The sequence below is a fragment of the Grampus griseus genome (assembly GCF_964374135.1).
Source record: "Grampus griseus genome assembly, chromosome: 2".
NCBI classification, from domain to species: domain Eukaryota; kingdom Metazoa; phylum Chordata; class Mammalia; order Artiodactyla; family Delphinidae; genus Grampus; species Grampus griseus.
The window spans coordinates 126,467,197-126,493,173 of record NC_139018.1 but is presented as its reverse complement, the minus strand read 5'-3'; the positions used below and the strand labels follow the sequence as shown (position 1 = coordinate 126,493,173).

The 25,977-nt window shown below is 46.4% G+C and overlaps 1 protein-coding gene across 1 annotated transcript in view; it reads right to left on the bottom strand.

The window, feature by feature from the left end:
• ADAMTS17 (ADAM metallopeptidase with thrombospondin type 1 motif 17) overlaps positions 1 to 25,977 on the bottom strand; it is a gene marked incomplete at both ends in the record, with an annotated part of 351,029 nt that overhangs the window by 112,871 nt on the left and 212,181 nt on the right. The window contains 3 exons of the mRNA XM_082649123.1: positions 2,237 to 2,403; positions 16,906 to 17,051; positions 18,062 to 18,166. Of these exons, the coding sequence (XP_082505249.1) occupies positions 2,237 to 2,403; positions 16,906 to 17,051; positions 18,062 to 18,166 (418 nt within the window). The remainder of the gene's footprint in view (positions 1 to 2,236; positions 2,404 to 16,905; positions 17,052 to 18,061; positions 18,167 to 25,977) is intronic.

Sequence of the window (25,977 nt, the reverse complement as noted above, 5' to 3'; positions counted from 1 at the left end):
CTCAGCCTCTGTAATGATAAGGAACCAAGGAGCTCAGTGATCCAAAAGTGGTTAGAAGTAAAATAGAAGTTTAATCTGGACTTGGAGAAATCTGTGGAAAAACAGACATTTCAGTGGGATTTCTGCATTGCATAAATGAGGCAGGAAAACTGAAAACTGGAGCAAGAGACCAAGGAAAGAATAACAAGGCCTTGCACATGGCAGAGAGGAAATGAGAGTGGGTGAGTCCGTCTTAGACCTGACCTCTTCTTGCTCCCAAGACGTGGGAGAGGACAGACAGGGGACCTAAACCATCCTTATCTGGTAGTCTGGGGATGGTTGAAGGTTTGGAAATGAAGCTGCTTCTCATCAAAACCTGCCACTGCGCTGCAAACACGGCAGCCCCTGCCAGCAATATCTTCCTTCCGATTAGGGGTCCGAGTGCACCTGGGACGTCTAGAAGCCTCAAATGTCTTCCTGCATCAGACGAATGCCCAGGCAGAGCCACAAGGCTCTTTTGTGAGCCCCAGCTTCCAGCTGCCTGTCCCCTGTTTGGGAGCACGGGTCTCCCTCTCCCTAGTCTGCAGGGAAAGCCGAGGGTGTGAAGGCTCCATCTCCCTGGAAATCTGCTGGTTAGGCAACAGGGTGGCTATAATCACACAGCTCCCAGAGGTAGTGGTCTTTGTAAAAAAGGAAAACGTCTGGGGGAGCTCCCCGATGCTTTAAAATGAGCCCGCGGCGGGGTGGGCTGGTATTCTCTGCTCTGGTTTAGAACATCCCACGTCAGTTTGAAGGTGACGGGTCAGGTTGTTGGGTTAAAAGCTGCGGATCTGAGGCCAGTATTCCCTGTGCTGCCTGGGTCTACCCCCGTCACAGTTATGCACGCTTGAGCTTGTAACAGAGTGTATATTTCAGAGGTTCTTCAGATCACAGGGAAGAAACCTAAGTCCTGGCACAGGAACCTCATTCTCCTGCAAAGTATTCTGCCTCCTGCAAAATACTTCAGAGGCTGTGTAAAAATCAGGCCCAGTTGCTTGAGTTCTTATTGAAGCATCCTCACTCAGCACTCGTGAAATCTTTCTGTCTTACTGGAAGCCAGCTGGTTATCTTCTGAGTCAGCTCCTCCGGAATTGAGCTCAGTTCCCTCCCTGCTCCTCATGCAGCAGCTTAGACATGTCACGTAACCTGTAACCTCTCACCTTCTGCACGGGTGGTTTTGCATATTTAATGAGATGATATGAGCAGAGCTAACTTGAGCCTGGCACATGGTATGCTCCATAAATGGGACCATGTTGTCATCATTATAACACACTCTTGTTTCCTGAAGATGAACAGAATTTTAAGCATAAAAAACCCTGAACTAGGCCCTGGGAGATCCTTATGGACAATAAACAAACATCACATATCCTATAGACCTGATACCCCACCTCGAATTTTATCAGCCACTGGAAATGCTTGTAATGTCCAGTGGGCAGAGTCTCTTGATTTGGGAGAAAACTCTGGGAAAGAAAATGTGACCTGTGCTTATTATCATCTTCCCCAAGTTGTAAACTGTCCTGGAACAAAACAAATACAAACACATAGATACAATAAACAGAGTAGTGGTTACCAGAGGGGAAGGGAGGTAGGGGGAGGGTAAAGAGAGTCAACTGTATGGTGATGGATGGAAACTTAACTGCTGGTGGGGAGCACACTGTAGTGTATACACAAGTGAAAAATATAGTGTTGTACACATGAAATTTACATAATGTTATAAACCAATGTTACCTAAGTTAAAAAAAAAAAAACAACTTTACCCAAACACTCCAGTCAAGGAGTAAGAGCCAACCCAAGATGAACCAAGAAAAGAAATGCAAGAAAGCGTCACCACTGGAAAGAGAAACAGCAGACACACAAACCCGCTGTCCTGCTCCTGCAGAGCCTCGCTCTCCTCAACGCTGGCCTGGGCCCAGCAGCACAGGGTATTAGATGGCAGGCTGCCAGCGCACCCGCCTTGCTATGAACAGAACGGGGGTAGGGGGCGGGCAGGAGGTATCTGGTCCACTGCCTGCCTCACAGCTGCTTTTGGGAAATCTCAGAGCTGGGTCATCCAAGTTCAACTCCCTGTGGGTCCACGGCTGAGCTGGGCAGGACTGGAGTGTCCTCTTGGGTGGACTGTGGGGGTGGGGATGCCCTGTGGGTTTTCCTAGGAGGTGTTTATGGTCTTGGGGAGCGGGGGAGGGAGGCCGCTCTGAAAGGATGCACCATATGCCTTTACCGTCAACCACCACTGCTGTCAGCAGGCCCTTCTTCTTGCTGCTCAGCCGGTCATGCATCTGGCACTGCTGGTCACGGAAGCTGGGCAGGCCCTTGGGGCAGGGCAAGTTCTCACAGACCGCGTGCTCCACACTTGCGCCCAGGCAGTGCGTGCCTCCAGGCCCTGGGCTAGAAGGAAGAGAGTGGTCTGCGTTAACCAGACAGGCTGCGGAAATAGCAGGGGTGCTCAGGGTTCGGCCTCTCTTTCCGGAGGGGGAAGGGGCAGGCGAAGTTTCCAAAGCAATCCCCCTCTCCTCTTACACACCACCTCTCAGCAATCCCAGGCCCACGATGATGACATGTTAAGTGAGCCATCAGAAAAATGCATCCAAGAACTGTAAATCAAGGTCATCTGGAATTAGAATACAGTGAGGATCAATCAGTTCACCAAGACGCACAAATTGTGTCTTTCATCTGAACTTACAACTTGACCATCTGTAACACTGAAAACCCCAAGGGGAATTTTTGGTGTGTGTGGGTTTTTTGATTTTTTGTCTCCTACAAAATGAAGACTTTTAAGTGGCTCCTAGCTATACTCCAGAGGTCACTAAGTTTCAGGATGGGTAAATAAATAGCTCTCATTTACTCTGTAATGAAAAGAATAAGAATGACTAATTCACTTGTTCATGGGCTTTGGGTAGAGACCAGCCGGATCCCAGTTTTGCACCCTTTACCTGGCAAGCGTGAGACCATACGTGCTCCATGCTGTGGTCTTGGGTTCTAGATGCTCTGTGCTTAGTCTGGGGCTTTAACCAGTGCTGGAGACCCAGTTGTGTTCTCTGGCCATGTCTGCACATGGGAGGGGCACTAAGGAGGAGCAGCAGGACCCTGGCCTAGCTGGCTGACGCTGTCTCTGCCCGGCTCTTCCACGAGGCCCTGGATGTCCTCTTAGGACTCTGACCTGGGCAACCTCAATGGTACCCTTCACCTCCACGATGCCAAGAGCATCACGATGGAGTAAGACTGTCCCCACCCCCTCGCACCATTCCCCCGGCACATTTTTATTGAAATTCAGCACAAATCACACCTGCTCCACTCAATGACTTTTCACAAACTGTACACACCTGTTAGCAAGGTGACATTTTTTGATACACTAACTATTTCATTTTGAATATTTCCTTTCCTCTCTCTGCCATTTCTTGTGTTCAGACAGTAAGACCACCCTATGATGATTGCCTTATGGAAGAGATATGACAGCAGAAGGGGGCAAAAGTCTTTAGGCTTTTGTGTCACAATAATCTACACCAGGAATCCACAAACTTTCTCTGCAAAGGGCCAGACAGTCCATTTTTTTGGCTTCGTGGGCCACGCAGTCTCTGTTGAAACTACTCAATTCTGCCACTGCTGGCCAAAAGCAACAAAAGACAATGTGTAAACAAAAGGGTGTGGCTATGTGCCAATCAAACTTTATTTACAAAACCAGTGGTGGGCCAGATTTGACCCATGGGCCATAGCTTGCCAGCCCCTGGTCTACATAAATGTGTTCAAGGAAACATCTGGAGTAGGAGGAAAGGCGCTGCTCATACCTCCATGCCCACCTCATACACCCCAGACAACAAACACCTCTCCCACCTGGGAGTGGAGGCAGCCTTGAGAGATTACATACGCTAGGGGCTCCACAGAGGGTTCTGAGTTTTGATCTCAAAGTTAGGGAACAGCAAAACCTCTCTAAGACACCTGAGAAGAGAGGGATCCTTTGTTCGTTTGCCTGCCCATAGTACCAGGGAGGCAGCTAGAGCTCAGGGAAACGACTGCATGGCATGCTCGGATAGGTGGAGCCTCAGACCACCTCCCCAAGAGCCCCAGGCCCAAGTGCCAAGTGTGGGTAGATGAATGTATTTCTGTGCCACAAACCATGGTGCAGAAGGAACAGAGAGGGGCTGGCCCCGATGAACCATGTGGACCAGCAGGAGGGACATCTTTTCTGCAACAGGCGAGTTGCACATCCCATGGCTGGGACCAGAGAAGAAATGGGTGAGGCAGAGATGCTCTACGGTAAGAAGTTGTGGGTTGAATTATGTCCTTTCTAAAATTCATATGCTGAAGTCCTAACCTCCAGAGCATCAGACTGTGACCTTACTTGGAAATAGGACCACTGCAGGTGTAATTAGTTAAGATGAGGCCATACTACAGTAGGGTGAGCTCCTAATTCAGTGTGAATGGTGTTATTATAAAAGGGGGAAATCTGGAGATAGACACCCACAGGGAGAACGCCATGTGAAGATGAAGACAGAGATTAGGGCGATGATTCTACACTCTAAGGAATGCCAAAGATTGCCAGTAAACCACCAGATTCTCCCTTACAGCCCTCAGAAGAAGCCAACCCTTCCAAACCTTGATTTTGGACGTCTAGCCTCCAGAACTGGGAGAATAAATCTGTTGTTTATGCCACCAGTTAGAGGGTTGTTACAGCAGCCCTAGGAGATGAATACAACAGACATCACAATAACCAGATGCATCCTCAACCAAACTTAGATGCGGACTCAGGGAAAATGGGGCAAAAACTCCTGAAGTGATGAGGAATCCAACATGCACTAGAATGGAGTGCAAAACTACAAATTAGGTTGTTGCTAAAAAAATAAAGGAAGCTACATTTCCTACACACCTTAGGGTATGGACTGAGATTTGCACATGTCATGTAATTAACTTCCTGAATTGTCATCAAGCTTTTAGTTTCCTTTTTAATTTCCTCCATCAATTGAGTTTTCCAGATTTACGTCTGACTGACCCTCATATACCAACTACCTTTATGTCTCACAGCAGGTAGGTGGAGAGTAGATTAGATGTGACATAAGAGAACTCCTGGATCCAGCAGAAAGTGCGCCTGAGAGGGGGCAGCCCATGAGATACCACATGTGCCTCAGGATGCTTCCCTCCTGAACTTATCCTCTTTCTTCTCCACGTCCAATCTTCTCCCACAGGCAAGTCTCCTTTCAGCCCCCATCTGGCTCACTGCCCCATCTTCCCCACTCCCTGATCCCTAACTCTCTGCCCATCCTTAAGGATACCTCCATCCTGCAGCCTATTTTTCTTTCCTACCTGGAACCTCTCCTGACCCGGCTTGGGTCTCTGCTATGCTGCTTATCATCAACCTTGTGAAATAGTCAGCTGAGTTCCTGTTTTCCTCTTATTCCTCTGCATCCTCAAGCAGAGAATCCTACACAGGCTGGTCTTTAATAAACAGTAGTTAGACTGAATTGAACTATATTATCAGAATTTATCTTAAAAGGATCAAAAGACAAAGTGATGTCAGGGAAAATGGTGGAGTAGGAAGCACCAAGAATCTCTCCACCTGTACCAAAACTACTGGCAAAAACTGCCTGAAGTAACTATTTTGAAACTCTGGAGTCTATCCAAAAGCTTGTAGCCTCCAGGAGAAAGCTTGGCTGGTAAGCTGCGGCTAATTTTGGTCAATTTCAACCTTGACTGTGGTAGTGGCTATCTGTACACCATGTCCCAGCCCCATGCCAGGTAGCTGTGCCTACATTCCTGGTGTGGCTTGCTGGAGCCAGGGTGGACAATAAGGACCTTGTCCTCCAAATATCAGAGTTCTGTGTTCTGATTGCTCAGTGCTGCTTTTGATTTCTGAGGTACGGGCATAAGGGCTGGCCACCACTGCGGCAATCCCTACCAGCTGCAGCCCCTACCAGGGAATTTCAGTGAGCAATACGTTTAAAAAAATTCTTTTTCTCCTTTTAGGAGCCAGATATTTAAGGATTAGGTTATTCAGAAGCAACTGCATATATGGGAAAATTTAGAAAGCCACTAGGTTTTCCCAAGAAGAGATGAAGGCTCAGAAAAGGCCAGAGAAGACCTTACACTTCTTCAGTTTGATCCCCAACACAGAGAAATTTTTCAGTAGCAAAGAAACGGTAAATCCGGGAAGAAGGAGGAGAAGCTGATTTCCAGAGGTAAATTGTAAGATTCAAATGTCCAGTTTTTAACAAAACAATCATAAGGCATATAAAGAAACAGGAAAGTATGGCCCATTCAAAGGAACAAAATACACTGGTAGAAACTGAAGGAAGCCCAGAGGTTGGGCTTACTAGACAAAAACTATAAAACAACAGTCTTTAAGATGCTCAAAGTGCTAAAGGAAGACGTAGACAAAGACAGGAAAATGATACATGAAAGAGTGAGAATATCAATAAAGAGATAGAAATTATAAACAGGAAAAAAACCTCTGAAGTTGAGAAGTACAATAACTGAAATGAAAAATTTACCAGTTGAGTTCAAAAGCAGATTTGAGAAGGCAGAAACAAAAATCAGGAATATACATTTGTTCTATGAATTTGTCCTATGAATTGAAATATTGAGTCTGGGGAATGAAAAGAAAAAAGAATAAAGAAAAGTAAGCAGAGGGGATCTGTGGGAAACCAGTAAGGGGACTAAGATACACACTATGGGAGTCTCAGAAGGAGAAAAAAGGAGCAGAGAGCTTATTTGAAGAAATGATGGCTTAAAACTTCCTGAATTTGAAGAAAGACATGAATCTACAATTCAAATAGGATAAATTCACTGAGATGCACTATAATTAAACTGTCAAAGGACAAAGAGAGAATCTTGAAAGCAGCAAGAGAGAAGCAACACATCACAGACAAGAGATCCTCAGTAAATTACAAGCTATTTCTAATCAGAAACCCTGGAGGCCAGAAGTCAGTGGGTTGATACATTCAAAGTTCTCAAAGAAAAAAAAATCTATCAACTAAGAGTTCTATACCCAGCCAAAACTGTCATTCAAAAGTGAGGGAGAAATTAAGATATTCCCAGATAAGCAAAAGTTGAGGAAGTTTTTTACCATCAGACCTGCCCTAAAAGAAATGCTTCAAGTTCAAATGAAAGGACACTAGATGGTAACTTGAAGCCATATGAAGAATTAAAGCTCTCCAGTCAAGCAGCATGATGCTAAGCTTTATCAGAACCAGCTACTAGAGAGACCCTAGAGGAGGGACAGGCTTTGTCTCTGGTTCTGATATGTGACTTCTCCCTGTAGGCTCCTGTGGCCTGTGATGCATGCCACCTCCCTCTAGGCAGCTTCCGAGGGCAGCTTCTGAGCACACCAACACTTTGGGAAAATTCTCAGCCTGGTCTCACATGCAGTTTCTCCTTTGGACGGTTTTCCCTGACACCACTAAGTGTGACTTCCCAGAGATTTCCACCAGTGCAGCACCTCTGCAAATGTCTCCCTCATCCAGTGGGCCCTGGTTGTACCCTCTCCCACAAGTCCAAGGAATTTCAGCCCTGGGTGTGTGTGTGAGGGGGGCACCCTCATCCGTATTTGTTCCTTCCTTGGGTGCCCTGCCTCAGACCTGAAGATAGGGGCTGCTTCCTGTATCTGCTCTTCCTGTGTCTCTAGAGTTCTTTACATCTTAGCAGCTAATTCCCCAATACTACAATCACCTGTTATAGCTAATGCTTTTTTACATTAAACTTTCCCTGTTCAAAAAAAAGACCAAAAGAGTTGATTTTTCTAGTTTTCCTTTGGGTCACTATTTTGAACAACATGGGAAAAGGGAGAAACAATCCACAAGCAGCATGATTTTCTACCCAAATCATCCCAGTTTCAATATGTTGATCTGTGGCAGGACCCTGCACTCAGCCCACTCACTCCTTAAGATGGTGTCAATAACATAGGCCATCTGAGTGTTACCATGACACCAGTGAGGGCCTCCTGGGTATACACTGGTGCTGAGACCACAGAAAGAGGCCCCCTATACATGCCATAAAGAAGACAGAAGAGAATCTTTGCAGGAGGAAGGCATGTCTGACAGGAAGGTCCACAAGTAGCTTATGAACAGAAGTTCTGGGGGAAGACTTGGAGGAGGGGCCAGCTTTACCAAGGAACCCATGCTAGGTGAGTGGACCAAGCTTGAGTTGTATGGACACAGGGCCTTCAGGAGATGCTCTGTTGGGGCTGCAAACACAGGCAGGAGAGATCACCCTCCCAAAGTCTGAGGAGCAGAGGGCTGGGGTTCTCACTTACCCTGAGTTATACAGTGTGGATAAAATACAAAGCACCTAGGAAGGCCAAAATAACAGAAACCAAGCTTGACATGGCTAAAATGAAGGATGGTGTCCATAATAGGATTGGTGGTAGAATAGAGTCGTCTGTTTCTGAGAGCTGATGTAGGTCCATGACCGACGCTCAGCCTTTCCCACAATGGCTGGAAGGGCTCCAAGGCTCCATGAGGACCCTTGGAAATGCAAGGGGAGGTGGCAGCATATTGAAATCTCATCCTTGAGGACATAGGTAAGAACAGAGGCACTTTCACATTAACAGTGATCATACACTAATATGCCCAGAGGGCTTACACTCTGCCTGCTCTCCATAACCGTTACCTCATTAAGTCGGCACAAAGAATCAGAAGAGGGATCCTCACTGCATCCTTCAGATGAGGAAACCAAAGCTCCAATATGTTAAATGACGCACAGCGGGGAAGTGAGTGGTGGAGATAAGAAAGTGTGACTCACAAGTGCTCCTGGTTGCAGCAGGAGCAGGTTAGGGATGGGGGCTATCCACTGGCTCCTGTGAGGCGAGGAATGCCAGCCTCACCCACTGAGACAGGCATGGGGGGGGTGATGGATTTTCAAGATGCTTCTCCAATATCAATCCCCAATTTCTATTTGTACTCTATCAGGACTTTCTTAATATGAACAAATTACAGTTAGGGGAACCACTGTCAGAAACCAGTGTCAGAACAGTGTCAGAACCACTGTCAGAAACCAGAAACCAGTGCCTGCGCCGGTCAGGCACCACAGTAACCACCTGCATGAGTTATCTTACAACACGAGGTCCTGGTAAGGGATGTAGAACTAACAAGCTACCACCATCCAGAAGAATTCGGGAAAGGTCAGAAGGAGAGAGGAGATGCCATTCCATATGTCCTGCCAACCTCCCAGAATCCTTCTCGCTGGAATCCATCTTGGCTGAGCAATGCACGTGCCACCAGGAAGGACCCTGAGTCAGAATGATTGGCCAGAGACAACCCGGAAACTAATCCCATCACCCTAAAACCCAAGACTGCGAGCCACGTGGCAGAGCAGTCCTCCTGGGTTCTCTTACCCTGCTGCTCTCCGCCTGGGCACCCCTTCCCAATAAAGTCTCTTGCTTTGTCAACATGTGTGATTCCTCGGACGATTCATTTCCGAGTGTTAGACAAGAGCCCATTCTTGGGCCCTGGAAGGGGTCCCCCTTCTTGCAACAGTAGGAGTTTAGACATAAACCCAAATGACTGGAACAGGCAGGTCACAGGAAAGGATATCCAAGTGGCAACTACAGACACAATCAGATGCTCAGCCTCACTGCTTATGAAAGAAACGCACAGGACAACCTCAACAAGATACCACTACACACCCACCAGAACGGTCAGAGTGGAAAAGACATACAGCACCGAGCACTGGGGAGGCTGGGGGCAGGTGGAAGCTTACTGCTGCTCAGGGCAAGGGGATGGCATGGCCACTCTGCAAACCAGGCCCTCACCCTGTCACACACGCACCAGGAGCCAACACGCACCTGCATGCATGCCCAGCACATGCGCTCCACCGTGATGAGCAATGCTGTGCTGGGAGCCACATACTCAAGGGTAGGTGCCCTTTCTGCACATTACACCATCAGATAGATGTTTAAAACAAGGAAAAGCATAAGGTAGAGAGGCTGGGGGGAGAACCCGGAAAGCGGAGAGAAAATTCGGAGAGAAAGCCGAGTCCCTCTGAGCTCCTGTTGGGTAGGACCGGCTCCTTCCAGGTGGGTCCCAAGGGCCCCAGGCAGACCCAGCACAGTGCAGGGAAGCACGAAGGTCTGCTCAGATGATCAGCATCACAGACAGCAGGTCTGCCCTTTCCCTGGATGACAGGCAGCATTCAGGTGGAAGGAAGAGCAAGAGGCAGCTGAGCAGCAGCGCTTTTGGGTTTTTTGCTCTGCTCTATTGAATGAAGGTAGATCAGAAGATAAAGCCACCACAGTGGTTAAGACCCGCTCACCACCCGGAGACAGGGTGACTTCAGCGTTTCTGCCTCCTGTTCTTGCACCAAGAGCTCCGAGGAGCAAGCAGGGCACAGCCGCGGGATCAAAGTGCTGCAGGGCTACTAATGCCCCCGCAGGGCAGCCGCCGTCCTAGTGTTAAGGCCTCCTCTGAAAAGCACCAAGTAACACATGGAACTTAGGCTCAAGTGCAGAAAACTGTGATTTTTAAAAACTGTCCCTGTGAGTACCTGATACGTTAAAAGCACACGTATGGGGGTTTCACTGTGGAAGCAAAAAGCCATTACAGGAACATAACTTCACTCCCCAAGGTCTTGGGAGGAGGTGGGCTGCTTTCCTTCCTGATGCTCAGGGTGTGGACGCTGTGTGGTGACCCTAACGCACTCCTGCTTCTAAGATCCACTCACCTCCCCATCCTTCCTGTGCAGAGCTGGCTTTTCACACAAGATCAATGGAGCCTTTTCTCCCCACCCTACTCCTCAGCCATCCCCCAAACACAAGCCTCCTGATGGGGTACCAGAACTCACATTAGAGATGAACTCTCTGCATTGCAGTCTTTTGGCAAAATGTCCCACTGACAGCGACACAAATTATGTCAGGAAAGGACAAGCTTAGGAAGCTGGATTAAAAACACGGATGGTCCCCAAAGCCTTGATGTTAGTTGGCAAGAAATAAAAATTCCAATAGCTGTAAAGACCAAGACTAGAGAAAAAAATGGGGGGACTCTTTTGCCAGTATTTTGGACAGTGAATAAACCAGCTGCACAAGATGGGAAAGGTGCCAGGAATATAAAGTGAAGGGGGTGGGGAGAGGGTGGTGGGAGAGTTCCAAGTAGGAGATGTACATAGCAGTGAGATTTGGACATTCTTGGGAAATCTCAAGGCAGTGAGCCTGGTGATTTAAGGAGTGAGCCGGGAGAGGACGTTGTTTTGGTCAGAGCTTGGCTTGGGGCCTCCATCAGCTGTGCTTTGTAACAATCACCACCTCAGGCCATTCTGCAAAAGCAGGCTGACAGCTACTGCCTGGACTTCAGCAAACCCTCTCTGCTCCTGCATCTCCCTGGGAAGGAACCAGGACTGCTGCAAAGCTGCCCCCCAAGGCCAGCCCCTTCTCTTCCCGTTCACCTGGGTGGTTCCATGAAGGTGAGAAACCTTGTAGAAAACTACAGGGGAAAAAGAGCCTGTTGCTTCAGAACAGGAAATGGAGCTACACTGTTATTGCAAAAGACTGGACCGACTACCAAGGCGTAACTATGATAGGAGCAAAAACATATTGTTTCTCTCACTTGGAATAAACAAAGCCAGATTATGTTTGGAGCTTGCTCTTGAGATGGCTCTGAGCACCTCTAGCTGTGAGCACAGCCGCACTGGGGCAGGGAAGGCACAGGTGAAGATGGCCCTCATGCCCAGGGGCACCTGGACCCCATTCCTGGCTGTTCACAGCTTGTGGGCCTCAGTGAGGCTAGATGGTGCAAGGGAAGGGGCCTACCTGGTGACCCACCTCCTTGGCATAATAATTCACAATAACCTTTGTGTTTTTTAAGGAAAGACAATATTAGATGTGTGTTTTGCAGCACTGGAAGATCAGAAAGTTCGCTTTTTCTCAGCAAGCATGCGTCTAGACAGTCAGGTGGTCAAGTACACATTACAGAGGGCTGGTCTGCTGTGGGCATGGAAGGAAGATGGGGCCCAACAGCTCAAAGGTCAGTGGGGGAGGACACAGTGAAAACAAGTGAGCAAATGCATATGAGTAATTATAAATCATTATAATACCTGTAACGTTAGGAAAGGGTGCTGAGAGAGCGTGTAGAGCAGGCACCCACCTCAGGCAGGGTGGTCAGGGGAGGAGACCTGTCTGAAGAGAAGACACAAAGAGGGCAAAGGAAGCCTGGAAGAGGGAAAGGAGCACCGACCCAGGTCCAGAGGTTGGGGCGTTGTGTCTGACAACAGAAAGGAGGTGCAGTAGGTTGAATAGGGTGGTGCCTTCCCCTGCAAAGACAAACCCACCCAGAACCTGCAAATGTGACCTTAACTGGGAAAAGGGTCTTGCTAGATATCATCAGGATCTCATAATTATGAGATGAGATCATCTTGGATTAGGGTGGCCCCTAAACCCAATGGCCAGTGTCCTTAGAAGAGAAGAGGTGGTGAGGAGAAGCACAGAGAAGACGTCCACATGAAGGCAGAGGCAGAGGCTAGAGTGGTAAGTCTATAGGGCAGAGAAGGCTGGCAGCCACCAAGGGCAAGGGGACAGGAGAGCAACGGATTCTCCTTCAGAGTTTCAGGAAGGAATCAATCCTGCTGACACCTTGACTTCAAACTCCTGGTTTCCAGAACTGTGAGAGGATAAATTTATATTGTTTTAAGACACCAAGGGACTTCCCTGGTGGTGCAGTGGTTAAGAATCCGCCTGCCAGCGCAGGGCACACAGGTTTGATCCCTGGTCTGGGAAGATCCCACATGCCACAGAGCAACTAAGCCTGTGTGCCACACTACTGAGCCTGTTCTCTACAGCCCGCGAGCCACAACTACTGAAGCCCATGAGCTTAGAGCCCGTGATCTGCAACAAGAGAAGCCACCGCAATGAGAAGCCAGCGCACCGCAATGAAGGGTAGCCCCCACTCACCGCAACTAGAGAAAGCCCACGCAAAGCAACGAAGACACAACACAGCCAAAAATAAATAAATAAAAAATAAAATAAATTAAAAAAAAAAGACACCAAGTCCTGGTAATTTATCATGGCAGTCACAGGAAACTAATACAGGGGCCACGGTGAAGAGCATGGATTTCATTCTAAGTGCAGCGGGGAGTGAACAAAAGGGCTGAAGCAGGAAGAGGTGTAATTGGCTTTACTGGTAAGTGGATGTCTCTGGCTTTCTGTGGAGAATGAATTTGGGGGCCGGGGGGATCATGTGGGAAGCAGGGAGGCTGATGCTGATCGTCCGAAAGGACACTGGAGCCTCGCCACTGGGTCCAAACCTGACCGGCCGTTGCCCAGCTGTGTGACCTGCAGCAAGTTACCTAACCTCCATATGATTCAATTTTTAACATGTGCAAAGGGGACAAAAAAGACGCCTCTCCCTTATGACAAATTTAGGTGATTTACTATGTGCAAATGTCTAGAAGGGAACCTGGCACCTAGACAGGGCCCTGTGTGCCCTGTTCTTATCATTATCAGAGATGGAGGAGGAAGAGAGGGGACAAGGGGCCATGCATGCACTCAGGGGCTTTGAACTCGACCTATGCAACAGCTGGTGGTGCTATTTACTGAGAGGGACGTGGGCTCGGAGGGGTGTTTGGGGGAGGAGAGATAGCAGCTTAGGAACCATCAGGTTTGAGGTGTCCAGGAGAAAACCAAGGGAGTTGGCGGGACTATGCCCCTATAGGGGGGCGGGGACTTTATCCAGTTTTGCTTATCTTAAGTGTACACCAAGCAGGGTCCCTGGCCCTGAGTTAGGGCCCTGTGCAGGTTTACTGAAGGCCACATGTTGGAGAGGCATCTCCGAGGAGGGTGTTCTCTCTCGGGTCCTTCTCCAGTTGCCCTGCCCCACGGGGTGTTGCTGGAAGACTTCCCTCCTGGAGATGTGTCAGAGCCCACAACCACCTGATGTGCTGAGACGCATAAAACCCCTCAGCTGTCTACATGCGGTAGTCCTACAGAGTCCCCATTCCTCAATGATAAGATGTAGGAAGGGGACAAGGAGAGATGAAGTTCATGACCGCCAGTTGGGGGCCACCTGATAAAGCAGAGGCATGGAAGAAGGTTTTTAAAACAACTTTGGGATTTCCAGAACAGCCTCTTTATGGGGCCAATGGGCCTGGAGGGGTGGGGTGAGGATGCAGCATGGGAAATCCCATGGCAGTACAGGCCAGGGTGGGGGGTATGTTCACTCAGCCCTCTGAACTCAGGGGTCTTTAGGAGCCTCCTATCACAAAATGCCCCTGTGCCCAGAACAGAGAAAGCAGCTGGGGTGGGGACAATGGGCAGAGCCGAAGCATGGTTGGGGGGGGGTGCGCCTTAGCCGACGTCATCTTCACAAAACACAAAATCAGGTCCCATGAAAATTGTGCCTAACACATTTGCTCAGCATTGATAACATCTTATTCTTGCAAGGATGCCTTCACCTAAACACAATCCTATTGTTGACCATCTTGGGACACAGAGTCCTTCCAGAGGTATTTAAAGGGTCAGATATTCCCCTACTATGACATTTACTGGGTGTCACCTGACCTGGGATGATGTATGTAATGTGCCAAAGGAGAGCAGTCCTTGGCCAGAGCACCTGAGCTCCAATCACAAACATGAAGCACCCATGACAGCCACAGCCTTTGCAAACTGTGCTCTGCACTTAACAAATCCTTTCTCCTCTGAGCCTCAAAACAGTGCTGCGAGGTAGGAGGTAGGGCATGTGGTCTTGCCCCTGTTCTTCTCCTGGTGCTAATATCAAGAGGGGCCGTGTAGTAAATACAAATCATGTACTTTACATGCATTGCCATGGATTTTTCCAATTTTTAGATGGATAGGAAGGTAACAGCTGCCTGTTGCTATAAAAAGTGGCCCTGAGGGCTTCCCTGGTGGCGCAGTGGTTGGGAGTCCGCCTGCCGAAGCAGGGGACACGGGTTCGTGCCCCGGTCCGGGAAGATCCCACATGCCGTGGAGCGGCTAGGCCCGTGAGCCATGGCCACTGAGCCGGCGCGTCTGGAGCCTGTGCTCCGCAGTGGGAGAGGCCACAGTAGTGAGAGGCCCGTGTACTGCAAAAAAAAAAAAAAAAGTGGCCCTGGGATTTGAAGCCTTGTCTGTTCTGGCTTTGAAGCCTGGCTCTTCCTACTATACCATGCCAGCTCCCTGTAAAGGAGGAAGCTGAGGCCCAGAGAGAGAAGGGTCTTCCTTGAGGTCACACGACCAATAACCAACCAAACTGGGCCCAAATCTCCAAACCATGATTCCAAACCCAGAGCTCTCTTCTTTGGGCGAGAGGTGGAACTATTTTAACATCATCACAGAGAAATGGAAAAGCTGAAGCCACTATTAACCTCTCACCACTTAGCTAAATAGGTTTTCTAATCATCTACCCATCTATGATGGCAAATTTTATGTACCAACTTGACTGGCCATGGGATGCCAAGACTAAAAATTCTTCCTGGGGGTGTTTGTGAGGGTGTTTCCAGATGAGATTAGCATTTGGATTGGTGGACTCCTAGAGCAGTTGCCCTCCCCAGTGTGGGTGGGCATCACCCAATCCACTGAGGGCCTGATTAGAACAAAAGGCAGAAGGAGGCCTCACTGTTTGGGCTGCGATGTCTCCTCTCATCTTCTCCTGCCCTTGGACTGGGATTTACATCATGGGCTCCCCTGGTCCTCAGGCCTTCAGACTCAGACTGAATTATACCTGGGCCTTCAGCTTGCACGGCAGATCACGGAATTTCTCAGCCTCCATAACCATGTGAGCCAATAATAAATCGTACGTATATGGCTATTGGTTCTGCCTCTCTGGAAAATCCTAATATACCACCTATGCTTTTAATTAAGAATTCACTTCTAAAAGATTAAATACCTACCTACTACCTGTCAGGCACTCTGCTGGGTGCTGGAGGGAAAAGTTTTAATAAGACAATACATAATGCCAATGCTTACAGCACTACCAGAAAATACAGTGTTCCTGACATTGACTAAACTGTGAGCGTAAGTTTTCCTTTAATCTGGAGGTTCTCAGCCTTGGCTGGTCGTTGGAGTCGCCCAGAGAGATTTGGCACATCTGATTCCTCGGCCCCACCTGCAGAGTTTGTGATTTAATTGGTTTGGGATACACATTGGACATTAGAATTTTTAAATACAGGAGAGGTTTGCTAATTATTCATCAATACGATTTAATTGTAGATATAAACCATTTCCTTTTAGTCATAATTTATAACTTGCTCATTTTCAAAACTTAATGTGATGGCACACTAGATGTAAAACAGATAATTTAAAGAAATATTTGAAATGGGAAATTTCAAGAGAAAAGGAGACAAAATAAACCTGTGATAAAGGAATTATTACAGTTTAGCATAAGATCTAGCCCTGAGTTTTTTGGAACAAATGTGTAGAGGTGAACAAGGATTATGGCATCATCATAGTCAATAAAAGGAAGCCTATGAGGAAACAAAACTAAAAAACTATTTTCTGTCAAACAGTTCTAACAGGACAGGTGAAAGATATTTGGATACAAAAGAGTGGAACCCACAAATGCTTTGCAACTTATCAACAGCCAGGCTGCTCCCAGATTAGCATAACCAATTTGAAGGTCAGCCTCACTTTTCCGAAGGTCTGCCAGCTTCCCTGGGATAACCCTTGTCTAAGGCAGCCAGGAAGCAGGCCAGGAGGGATTCTCTTCCAGCTGGATGAGAAACGGTTCTACCAGGGCCCATGCAAGGAAGGGTAGCCAGCTCCCCACAGGACTTACTGCATCTCTGTTACAGAGAGAGTTCTGTTTGAGCTGAGATGCCATCTGACGCACACAATGCCCGGCAACCTGGACCTTCGGTTCAAGTTCACTTTCCTTCAGCTCAAATCAACAGTGGGAGACAGACCCTGCTCTGCAAGGCAATGCGAGCTGCAGTTTGGAAACCCCGATCCACGCACCCTGGAGAAGGCTGGTCAGGGGGACTTACGGAGGGTTGTCGCATTTCCTCTGCCGGAAGCGGGCTCCCGTGCCACACGTGCGGCTACACATGCTCCAGCTGCCCCACAGGCTCCAGTCTCCATCCACGTGCTCCGGGATGGGCGTCTTGTTCACGCACTCCCCCGCGCGGCACCACTGAAACACAGCAGGGCAGCAAACCTGCTTACTCACTAAAAACTGAGATCCCCTCCATGTGAGAAAACACCACGCCTCCGAAACCCAATTTTTGTTAATTTACACAAAAGTAGACTATTTCGGGGTGAGTAAGTTTGCTAACTCTGGTGACATTGGTGACATTCCTTCCATATCCAACCTGACACTGCTATGGCTCTGGGGTTTGGATTTTGCCCTAAACTTCCACGTGAATGTGTTCAGTGGAGGTTCTCTAAATTCCCAGAAAAAGGATGAATTCACATGGCTCATGGAGAAACCTATCTTCTGCAAACTGTTTAATGTGAGTCTATTTCTGAAAGGCAGTATTTCCTGGCTCTGTAGTTTTGAACCTCAGGGCTGGGATTGGTGCTTGGAGATGATACAGCTGGTGCCACGTGGGAGAACCTCGGCTCTTTCTGAGGATAAGAGAAAGCCAATCCTCGAAAATAATTTCCCAACGTGTGTGGCACAAACCCTGGGGCAGGAGATGTGACTTAATGGTCCTGATCACAGCAACTCTTTCAGTTCGTACAATAAGACTAGAGAGAAAGCCTTAGGCTGTGGCTGCTGGTCCTGAACACCTCTCCTAACACTTGCCAGTCTCTCCTGTTAATGAAGATCAGGCTGAAGACTGGCGCTCTTAACCGCTAGTATTGTTCTCATTAAAATCATCTTACGACAGCCTTTTCTGCACGGCAAGTGATCCTGTTTTTCCATTTACGGTCTACTGATATAAAAGTTTTAAGTAAATTCACTCATGTGACAAAAGGAGTTAATTTAATAAAAATATTGAGTAAATGATTCCTGTATAAGAAAAACAGGAGAGAGCTGAACATATCCCTCTGTGCCTTAAATGGGTTCCATGGAATTTCTGGGGTGGCCCGGGGGTGCTTCAGGGGCTCCTGAGTGCAGTGCGGACCACCTTTCAGAAGAGGTGCCAATGTGCAGGGGATATGGGGTTGCCTGCTGGGGGCAGTGAGAAGCTGGGTTACCTTGTCTGCCCCACACTCTGTGCCATCCAGCGGAGGGTCCAGTTTGGTTTTGCAGGATGTATCTCCTTCCACCAGGCACCACAGTCCAGCACACATCAGATGCTGCTGACAAGGGAAAGAACGTGACTGCCGAGAACTCCGCACACAGGTCACAATGGGGCCGGAAGTTGGGACTCCCTGACCGGTTTGGATTTGGGATTTGAAACATGAGGGGAAGAAGGAGGGTCATGTATCTGGATATCAAAAAAAATAGATGCATCATTTCAACTAGTTCATTTAGCTCAACAAAATTCCATGCATTTACTCCTAGGAGGGCTCACCTCCTGGAGGTTGAGCTCAGCAGTTCCTGCACTAGCTATTGAGGGCCTAGGAGGCATCCGATGCAGGCTGGGGCCTGGGAGCCCTTAACAAGCAGATACATTCAATGTAGGAAGGTACAAAGCAGATTCCCACCGGTCCTACAGAGCGCATGGGAAAAGAACCTCAGCAACCAAGCCTCCTCAGGGCGGGCTCGCTCTGGAGCTGAGGCTGGTGCAGCTGCTATGCGGCCTCAGGAGTGAGAACCCAACAGGTGATGTAGGCTCAGGGCTGCCCTGGGGTTAAAGAGGCAAACTTCAATCCTCCCTGAGGTCACCTGCTTGCTAGCTCCGCTGAGCCACCTGTGATTTCTTATAGTATTTCACCTAAAGAGTTTCTTACCATCCACGAATATACAATTAAAATAATTCTACTAAAACAGGAAAAAGCATTTAAAAACACAGACTCCCATTTTCCCATTTGTATTAATGGGAAACTTGGACATGGGTAAAGTACTCAGAATGAGACACTTTATCAAAATAACTGAAGCAGACATGGCTGGTGTCCTCCCCATCTGCCTCGGTCTCCCCTGCAGGACTCAGGGCAGACACCGTCCCCCCACATGTCCTGCTGCTTCCCTGATCTGCCTGTTAGAAGCTGTTCTCTGGCCACGGAGCAACCCTTAACCACAAGGGATGGGAGCTGGACACCCGTCCCTGGGTGGAATGGCTCTGAGGCAAGGTCCACACATCTGGCAAGGTCCCAGGGGTGGTCTGTTGTCCGCCCATCAGTGCACCTTGCTTGATCGCCCCTCATTTCCCTGCCCCCTCACAGTGCTTCCTGGGATCACTTCCCAGATAAACTCCTTGCACCCAAATCCTCGCCTTGTGGTCTAAAAATTGAGAACAGATGTACTTAAGGCTCTTTGAAAGATGCAGTGCTTCCAGGATGCCAGACCCAATCATGGCGACAATGCCTGAAGGCTCCATCCTCCAGGGTGCGGCCGTGGACGGGAGGGTACACCTCAGGCAGGGTCCCCACGTACAGCTCAGGGCGGTCCCTGCGGGGCTTGTGAGGGTGTGAGGACTCAGTATAGAGGCCGGCTGTTCCAAGTAATCGCGAACATCTGCGCAGAGGAGACGCGCAACTGTGCTGTCCAAAGTTGGAAAATGTTTAGATGTTGAAGGGACAGAAACAAAGGCGCAAAGGGAGGGAAAGCAGAACCGCAGGCTTGACAATGAGCTCAGAACAGCCCACAGCCCTTTTTCATTTTTCAAGTATGTCAGAGCTGCTCTGTGCCCCTAAAGAAGTTGATGAGTCGAGTGGAATTTTGCACATTTGGGTTCAGAAAAGCCTCCACATTCCCATTATTGTCCGCCTCTCAATGGAGTGGTAACAGGATGAGTGGCTGGAGCACAGCACCAGCTGGTCCCCATAAAGACCAACGGCACCTTGTTAAGTGTGTGATTTCATGCACTTTGACCTAAGAGCTCTTCCAGAGCATGGTGTCAGTGTGTGGACACGTATTCATGAGACAAGGCGGGCCCAGGAGGTGAATTTATGGGGTAGGAGTGTTTAGGATTAGGAGACCTAATTGCCCCTTAGGAGAGAGAGGAAGACAGTGGTGTGTGAGCTTTATAGACAGTGTTTTCTCGTAACTTTTCGAATCATCAAAGAAAAGGAGAATGAGGTCAGGCAAAGATTTCTTAAACAGAACAAAAAAAGTACTAGCCATAAAGGAAAAAAATTATGAATTATACTATTTATTATACTATTATACTAATTATACTATTAATCATACTATTTAATATTAAAATGAGCTGGAGTAGGGAAATGTTAAAATGAAGAATTTTTTTTTTTTGGCTGCGCTGGGTCTTCATTGCTGCGTGCAGGCTTTTCTCTGGCTGCGGCGAGCAGGGGCTACTCTTTGTTGCAGTGCGCAGGCTTCTCATCACGGTGGCTTCTCTCATAGTAGAGCACGGGGTCTAGGTGCGCAGGTTTCAGTAGTTGCAGCACATGGGCTCTGTAGTTTCGGCACACAGGCCCCAGAGTGAGCGGGCTTCATTAGTTGTGGCGCACGGGCTCAGTAGTTGCAGCTCGTGTGCTCTAGAGCACTGGCTCAGTAGTTGTGATGCACGGGCTTAGTTGCCCTGCGGTATGGGGGATCTTCCCGGACCAGGGATTTAACCCGTGTCCCCTGCATTGGCAGGCGGATTCTTAACCACTGGACCACTAGGAAGTCCCAAAATGAAGGACTTCTGTTTATCAAAGACAACTGTAAGAAAGTGAGAGATGTTTGCAATGGGAGAGAGATTTGTAAGGCACAGAACCAACAAAGATTTGTATCCAGAATATATATAAAACAAACCCCTAAAACTCCTATTGATCAATCAAGAAAAAGACCCAATAGAGGAATGGGCAAAGGATTTGAACAAACATTTCACATAAAAGTATACATAAACATACAGGATGGCCAGAAAACATGAAAAGATGCTCAGTTTCATTAGTCATCAGAGAAAAGCAAATTAAAACCAACCAGCTAAAAAACAGAAACAAACAAACAAAACCAACCAGCCACCTCTTCACACTGACCAAAATGGCTAGAACGAAAGAGATGGAGAATACCAAGTGTCAGCAAGGATGTAAGAATACCAAGTGTCTCATAAACTGATGATGAGATTCTTAGTTCCACAACTTTGGAAAACTCTTTGACAGTACTGACTAAAGCTGAAGAAATGCAATACCAGCAATTCCACTCCTAGGTTTGTATCAAACAGAAATGTGTGTGTACGTTCACCAAAAACATTGTCAAGAATGTTCACAGCCACAGTATTTGTATTAGTTCCCAAGATGGAAACAACCCAAGCACCTACCAACAGCAGAACAGGTAAATTATGGTCTATTAGAACAATGGGATACTATACAACTCCATGTATATGAAGTTCAAAAATGAGTAAGAGAAAACTACAGTGTTGGAAGTCAGTTTAGAAACAGACAATGAGGATGAGCAGAAAAGGTGACTGTAAAGCTGTAGCCTCTGACCTCAGCTTGGCCACCAGCATTGCTCTGTGCGCCCAAGCCAAGCAACTGCCTTTCTGTGATTCATTTTCACAGCTGAACAAATGGGGTGGACCACACCAATGCTTGTCACTGTGATGACTTCTAGATGGAGAGCTGGCATTCACGTCACGCTTTACAAATGACAAAGTGCTCTGACGTCTGTCATCCTGAGGCTCATGAAAGCCCTGGGAGGCAGGGCTTTCTCTATTTTTTCCCACTTTTTGTTTTCTTTTTCTTTTTTTGAAGTAGATGAGTTTATTACTCATAGGTCCTGCAATAATTAGAGCAAGTCTTAAGGGCTCACTCAGGGAGGCCAAGGCAAGATGCAGGCAGAGTGAGTGGCAATACTTGGACTCATGCCTTTATTAGTGACCATAGGTGAAATCCTTTGGGTTTCCCCAGTTGAGTGTGTACTGTTCAATTAGAACCAAAATGTGCAGTATTTTCTTTCTTTTAAAAAATTTTTTTATTGGAGTATAGTTGATTTACAATGTTGTGTTAGTGTCAGGTGTATGGTAAAGTGAATCAGTCATACATATACATATAGCTACTCTTTTTCAGATTCTTTTCCCATATAGGTCATTACAGAGTACTGAGTAGCATTCCCTGTGCTATACAGTAGGTCCTTATTAGTTACATATTTTATATATAGTAGTGTGTATATATCAACGCCAATCTCCCAATTTATCCACCCCCCTTTCCCCCCCAGTAACCATAAGTTTATTTTCTACACCTGTGACTGTATTTCTGTTTTGTAAATAAGTTCACTTGTACCATTTTTTTTTTAGATTCTACACATAAGCTATATCATATGATATTTGTCTTTCTCTGTCTGACTTCATTCAGTATGACAATCTCTAGGCCCATCCATGTTGCTGCAAATGGCATTATTTTGTTCATTTTTGTTGTTGTTGTGTTGGGTCTTCGTTGCTGCACGTGGGCTTTCTCTAGTTGCGTCGAGTGGGGGCTACTCTTTGTTGCAGTGCGCAGGCTTCTCATTGTGGTGGCTTCTCTTTGTTTCGGAGCATGGGCTCTAGGCACGTGGGCTTCAGTAGTTGTGGCACACAGGCTTACTTGCTCCACGGCATGTGGGATCTTCCCGGAGCAGGGATCGAACCTGTGTCCCCTGCCTTGACAGGCAGATTCTTAACTACTGCGCCACCAGAGAAGTCCCTATTTTGTTATTTTTATGGCTGAGTAATATTCCATTGTGTGTGTGTGTGTGTGTGTGTGTGTGTGTGTGTGTGTATATATATATATCTTCTTTATCCATTCCTCTGACAATGGACATTTAGGTTGCTTCCATGACTTGGCTATTGTAAACAGTGCTGCAGTGAACATTGGGGTGCATGTATTTTTTCGAATTATGGTTTTCTCCGGATATATGACCTGGAGTGGGATTGCTGGATCATATGGTAGTTCTATATTTAGTTGTTTAAGGAATCTCCAGACTGTTCTCCATAATGGTTATACTAATTTACATTCCCACCAACAGTGTAGGAGGGTTCCCTTTTCTCCACACTCTCTTCAGCATTTATTGCTTGTAGATTTTTTAATGATGGCCATTCTGACCGGTGTGAGGTGATAACTCATTGTAGTTTTGATTTGCATTTCTCAAATAATAATAGTGATGTTGAGCATCTTTTCATGTACTTTTTGGCCATCTGTGTGTCTTCTTTGGAGAAATGTCTATTTAGATCTTCTGCCCTTTCGATTGGGTTGTTTGTTTTTTTTGATATTGAGCTGCATGAGCTGTTTGTATATTTCCCATTTTTCCAACGAGGAGGCAGATGTTTGTGGACACCAAGGGCCCTGAGTGGGGTCAGAAACACAGGACTGGGAGTTTACTTATCAAGGTTCATATTCTGGTTCTTGACTCATGTGGTGCCTACACAGGTGCATTCACTTTATAAAAACTGATCAAGCTCTAAACTTAGGGATTTATGTACTTTTCTGTATGCATGTTATAATTCAATAAAACTATTAAATAAGTAAATAAATGCTTAGACAGTGATATAAGGTTATCTGGACTCAACTTATCACAAGGTAAAAGCAGGGAAATCAGAGCTTCACAAGGAAATATAAGCATAAAACATACGTGCAGGAAGTCATACCTCAAACAGGAGAGAGACTCTGCATGGTGAGCAGTCTCTGTAAGTTGGGACACACACACACACACACACACACACACACACACACACACACACACACCCCTCTCATAAGGAGAGTTTCTGATAGCCTGGAAGCAGCCCTCCTTCTCCCTGACGTGAACATCCTATAAATAGCTGGTCCAGGAATAACTCAGAGGTGAACAATAGTAGAAAAGAAGCAGTACAGGATCTATACTAAGATACTGTAAATAAAAAAGGGAGAAAAAACAGGAGGGAGAAAGCAGATGAAGAGTACTCATCAGACAATATGATCATGGAATGGCTAAAAATAATGTGCAAGCATAGTACTATTAATGTTTTAAAAACACAGTAATTGTGTCTTTTCTTTTGCATTTGCAAAAAGCTAATACACAAGAACTAAGGGAAAAGACAGTCATGTCAAAGGAGATAAAATATGAGCTATTAGAACTTGATCAAGAAATGTAACAGAAAATAAAAGCAGATGACCAATGATAACTAAAGTGAAAGCAGCATAAAGAAAAGACACACTACTGAACACACAGGGAGGTACATGGAGTTGATGATTGAGAAAAAGTGAATACAATAAAAATAGAAATGAACAAATAATTCAAAACAATTAAGAGGAAATGACAGATATGGAAGACACATAAAGGAGAGCTGACATAAGCATAAGTAGGAAGCAGGCAGGATGGACTTTCTCTATTTTTCCACTTTTCCAGTGAGGAGGCAGATGATTGTGGAGGTCAAGGACCCCAAGCCGGGTAAGAAGCATGGGACTCCTAAAGAAGAGAACTAAAGTAATGTAACAGGAGAGGTATTTGAATATAAATTCAAGACCTATCCTGAAATGAAAGATCTCAGACTCAGATTGAAAAGCAAAGCCCTGATCCAGGGAAAAAGACAAAGAATGATGAACACAGAGGCATGTCCCAATGAAGTTACTGGATCTCAGATAAAGCAAAAAGATATTTAAGGCAGCCAGCCCACCGCCCCCTCCCCCCAAAAACGAGACCAGGTCACGGATGATGGGAAAAGATATTAAGCTACAAGCACATTTCTCTACAGCAGCATTCACTGCCAGAAGGCAGTCATGTTTAGAAAGATACAAGGAAACAAAATGTGACCCAGGAAGTTACTAGCAACTGAACTGTTGCTCAAGTATTTAGGTAACAGAAAAACATTTTTGAACATATAAAGAGTTAAATCCTCTTTTGGAGAAAATACTAAAGGATGAACTTCTGTCAACAAAGAAATGGATGGAAAACTCATGATAAAAGGATTGGAAGTGAGCACTGATCAAAGCATCGAACAAAAACAATGGAGGGTTGAAGCTGGAGAACAGAATGCAGATGATACACCCCAGGTGAGGCAGAAATAATATTGATAAGAACAGCCTGGAAAAGAAGGTGCAGTGGGGTGGGGGCAATAGGAGATTGTCCATATATCCCAATTTTGTCATCTTTTCTAGCTGGGGGAGGAGAAAACATAACAGATAAACATAACTGAGATATAAGAAATTTTAAAGGTAAAATGTTAACCACTAAGAAAAAGAATAAAATTGAGTGGTGGAGGGAATGGAAAGGAAGGCTTGGAGGTGGAAATGCATTCATTTCATCATGTTCACGGAGTTAGGAAACAGTAGAAACTCTAAAGAGAAGTGTGCCTGAGGCACTTTTGCTTCTGGCAAATGTCAGAATAGATACCCTGAGGGAGGCTGGGCTGCTCCTCCACTATACAAATAGTGAGGTGTTGTAATAAAACACAATTCTTATTGCTGAGCTCATCAGAAGTAAAAAGAACTATTCAAGGAAGCAAATACAAAATACACACATGGCTATATTTATACCTACTTACAAACATATTCCAATCTGTGCTAAGCACATACAAGGGGTGCATTTCCCTGAGAGCCAGCACTGATCTTGAAACTAGAGCTGGCAGAATAAGTTTTGGGCTGGTGGCAAGGTCACAAGCTCTACCTGAGACACCCAGATTAGACCAGGGAATCTGGAAGACTGTTTACCAGTCCTAGAAGGATTGGTGGCATCTCCTGGCTTTCATTGAGATAAATACAAATTCTCCCTGAAGAAAAGCAATCACCACTCAGGCTCTCAGAATTTCATGGTTATCATCAATAAAATGTAAACTCACAATCAAGCATGGAAACATGAGTGACAGATGGCAGAAACAACAAGAAAAAGATTTAAATTCTCATAGTGTTTTGATAATAGTTATCAGATACTGAATATACAATAACTCTATAAAATGTCTTAAAAAATAGAAGATGAGATCACATAAACAAGCTAGCAGCAAGATACTATTGAATATGATCAGGCAAAATTTGGAAAAAAAACTAGAAAGAACTTTAAAAAATCAAATATATAATTGTTGAAGAAAATCAATGGTTTTTGGCACCACTGAAAGAGAGAT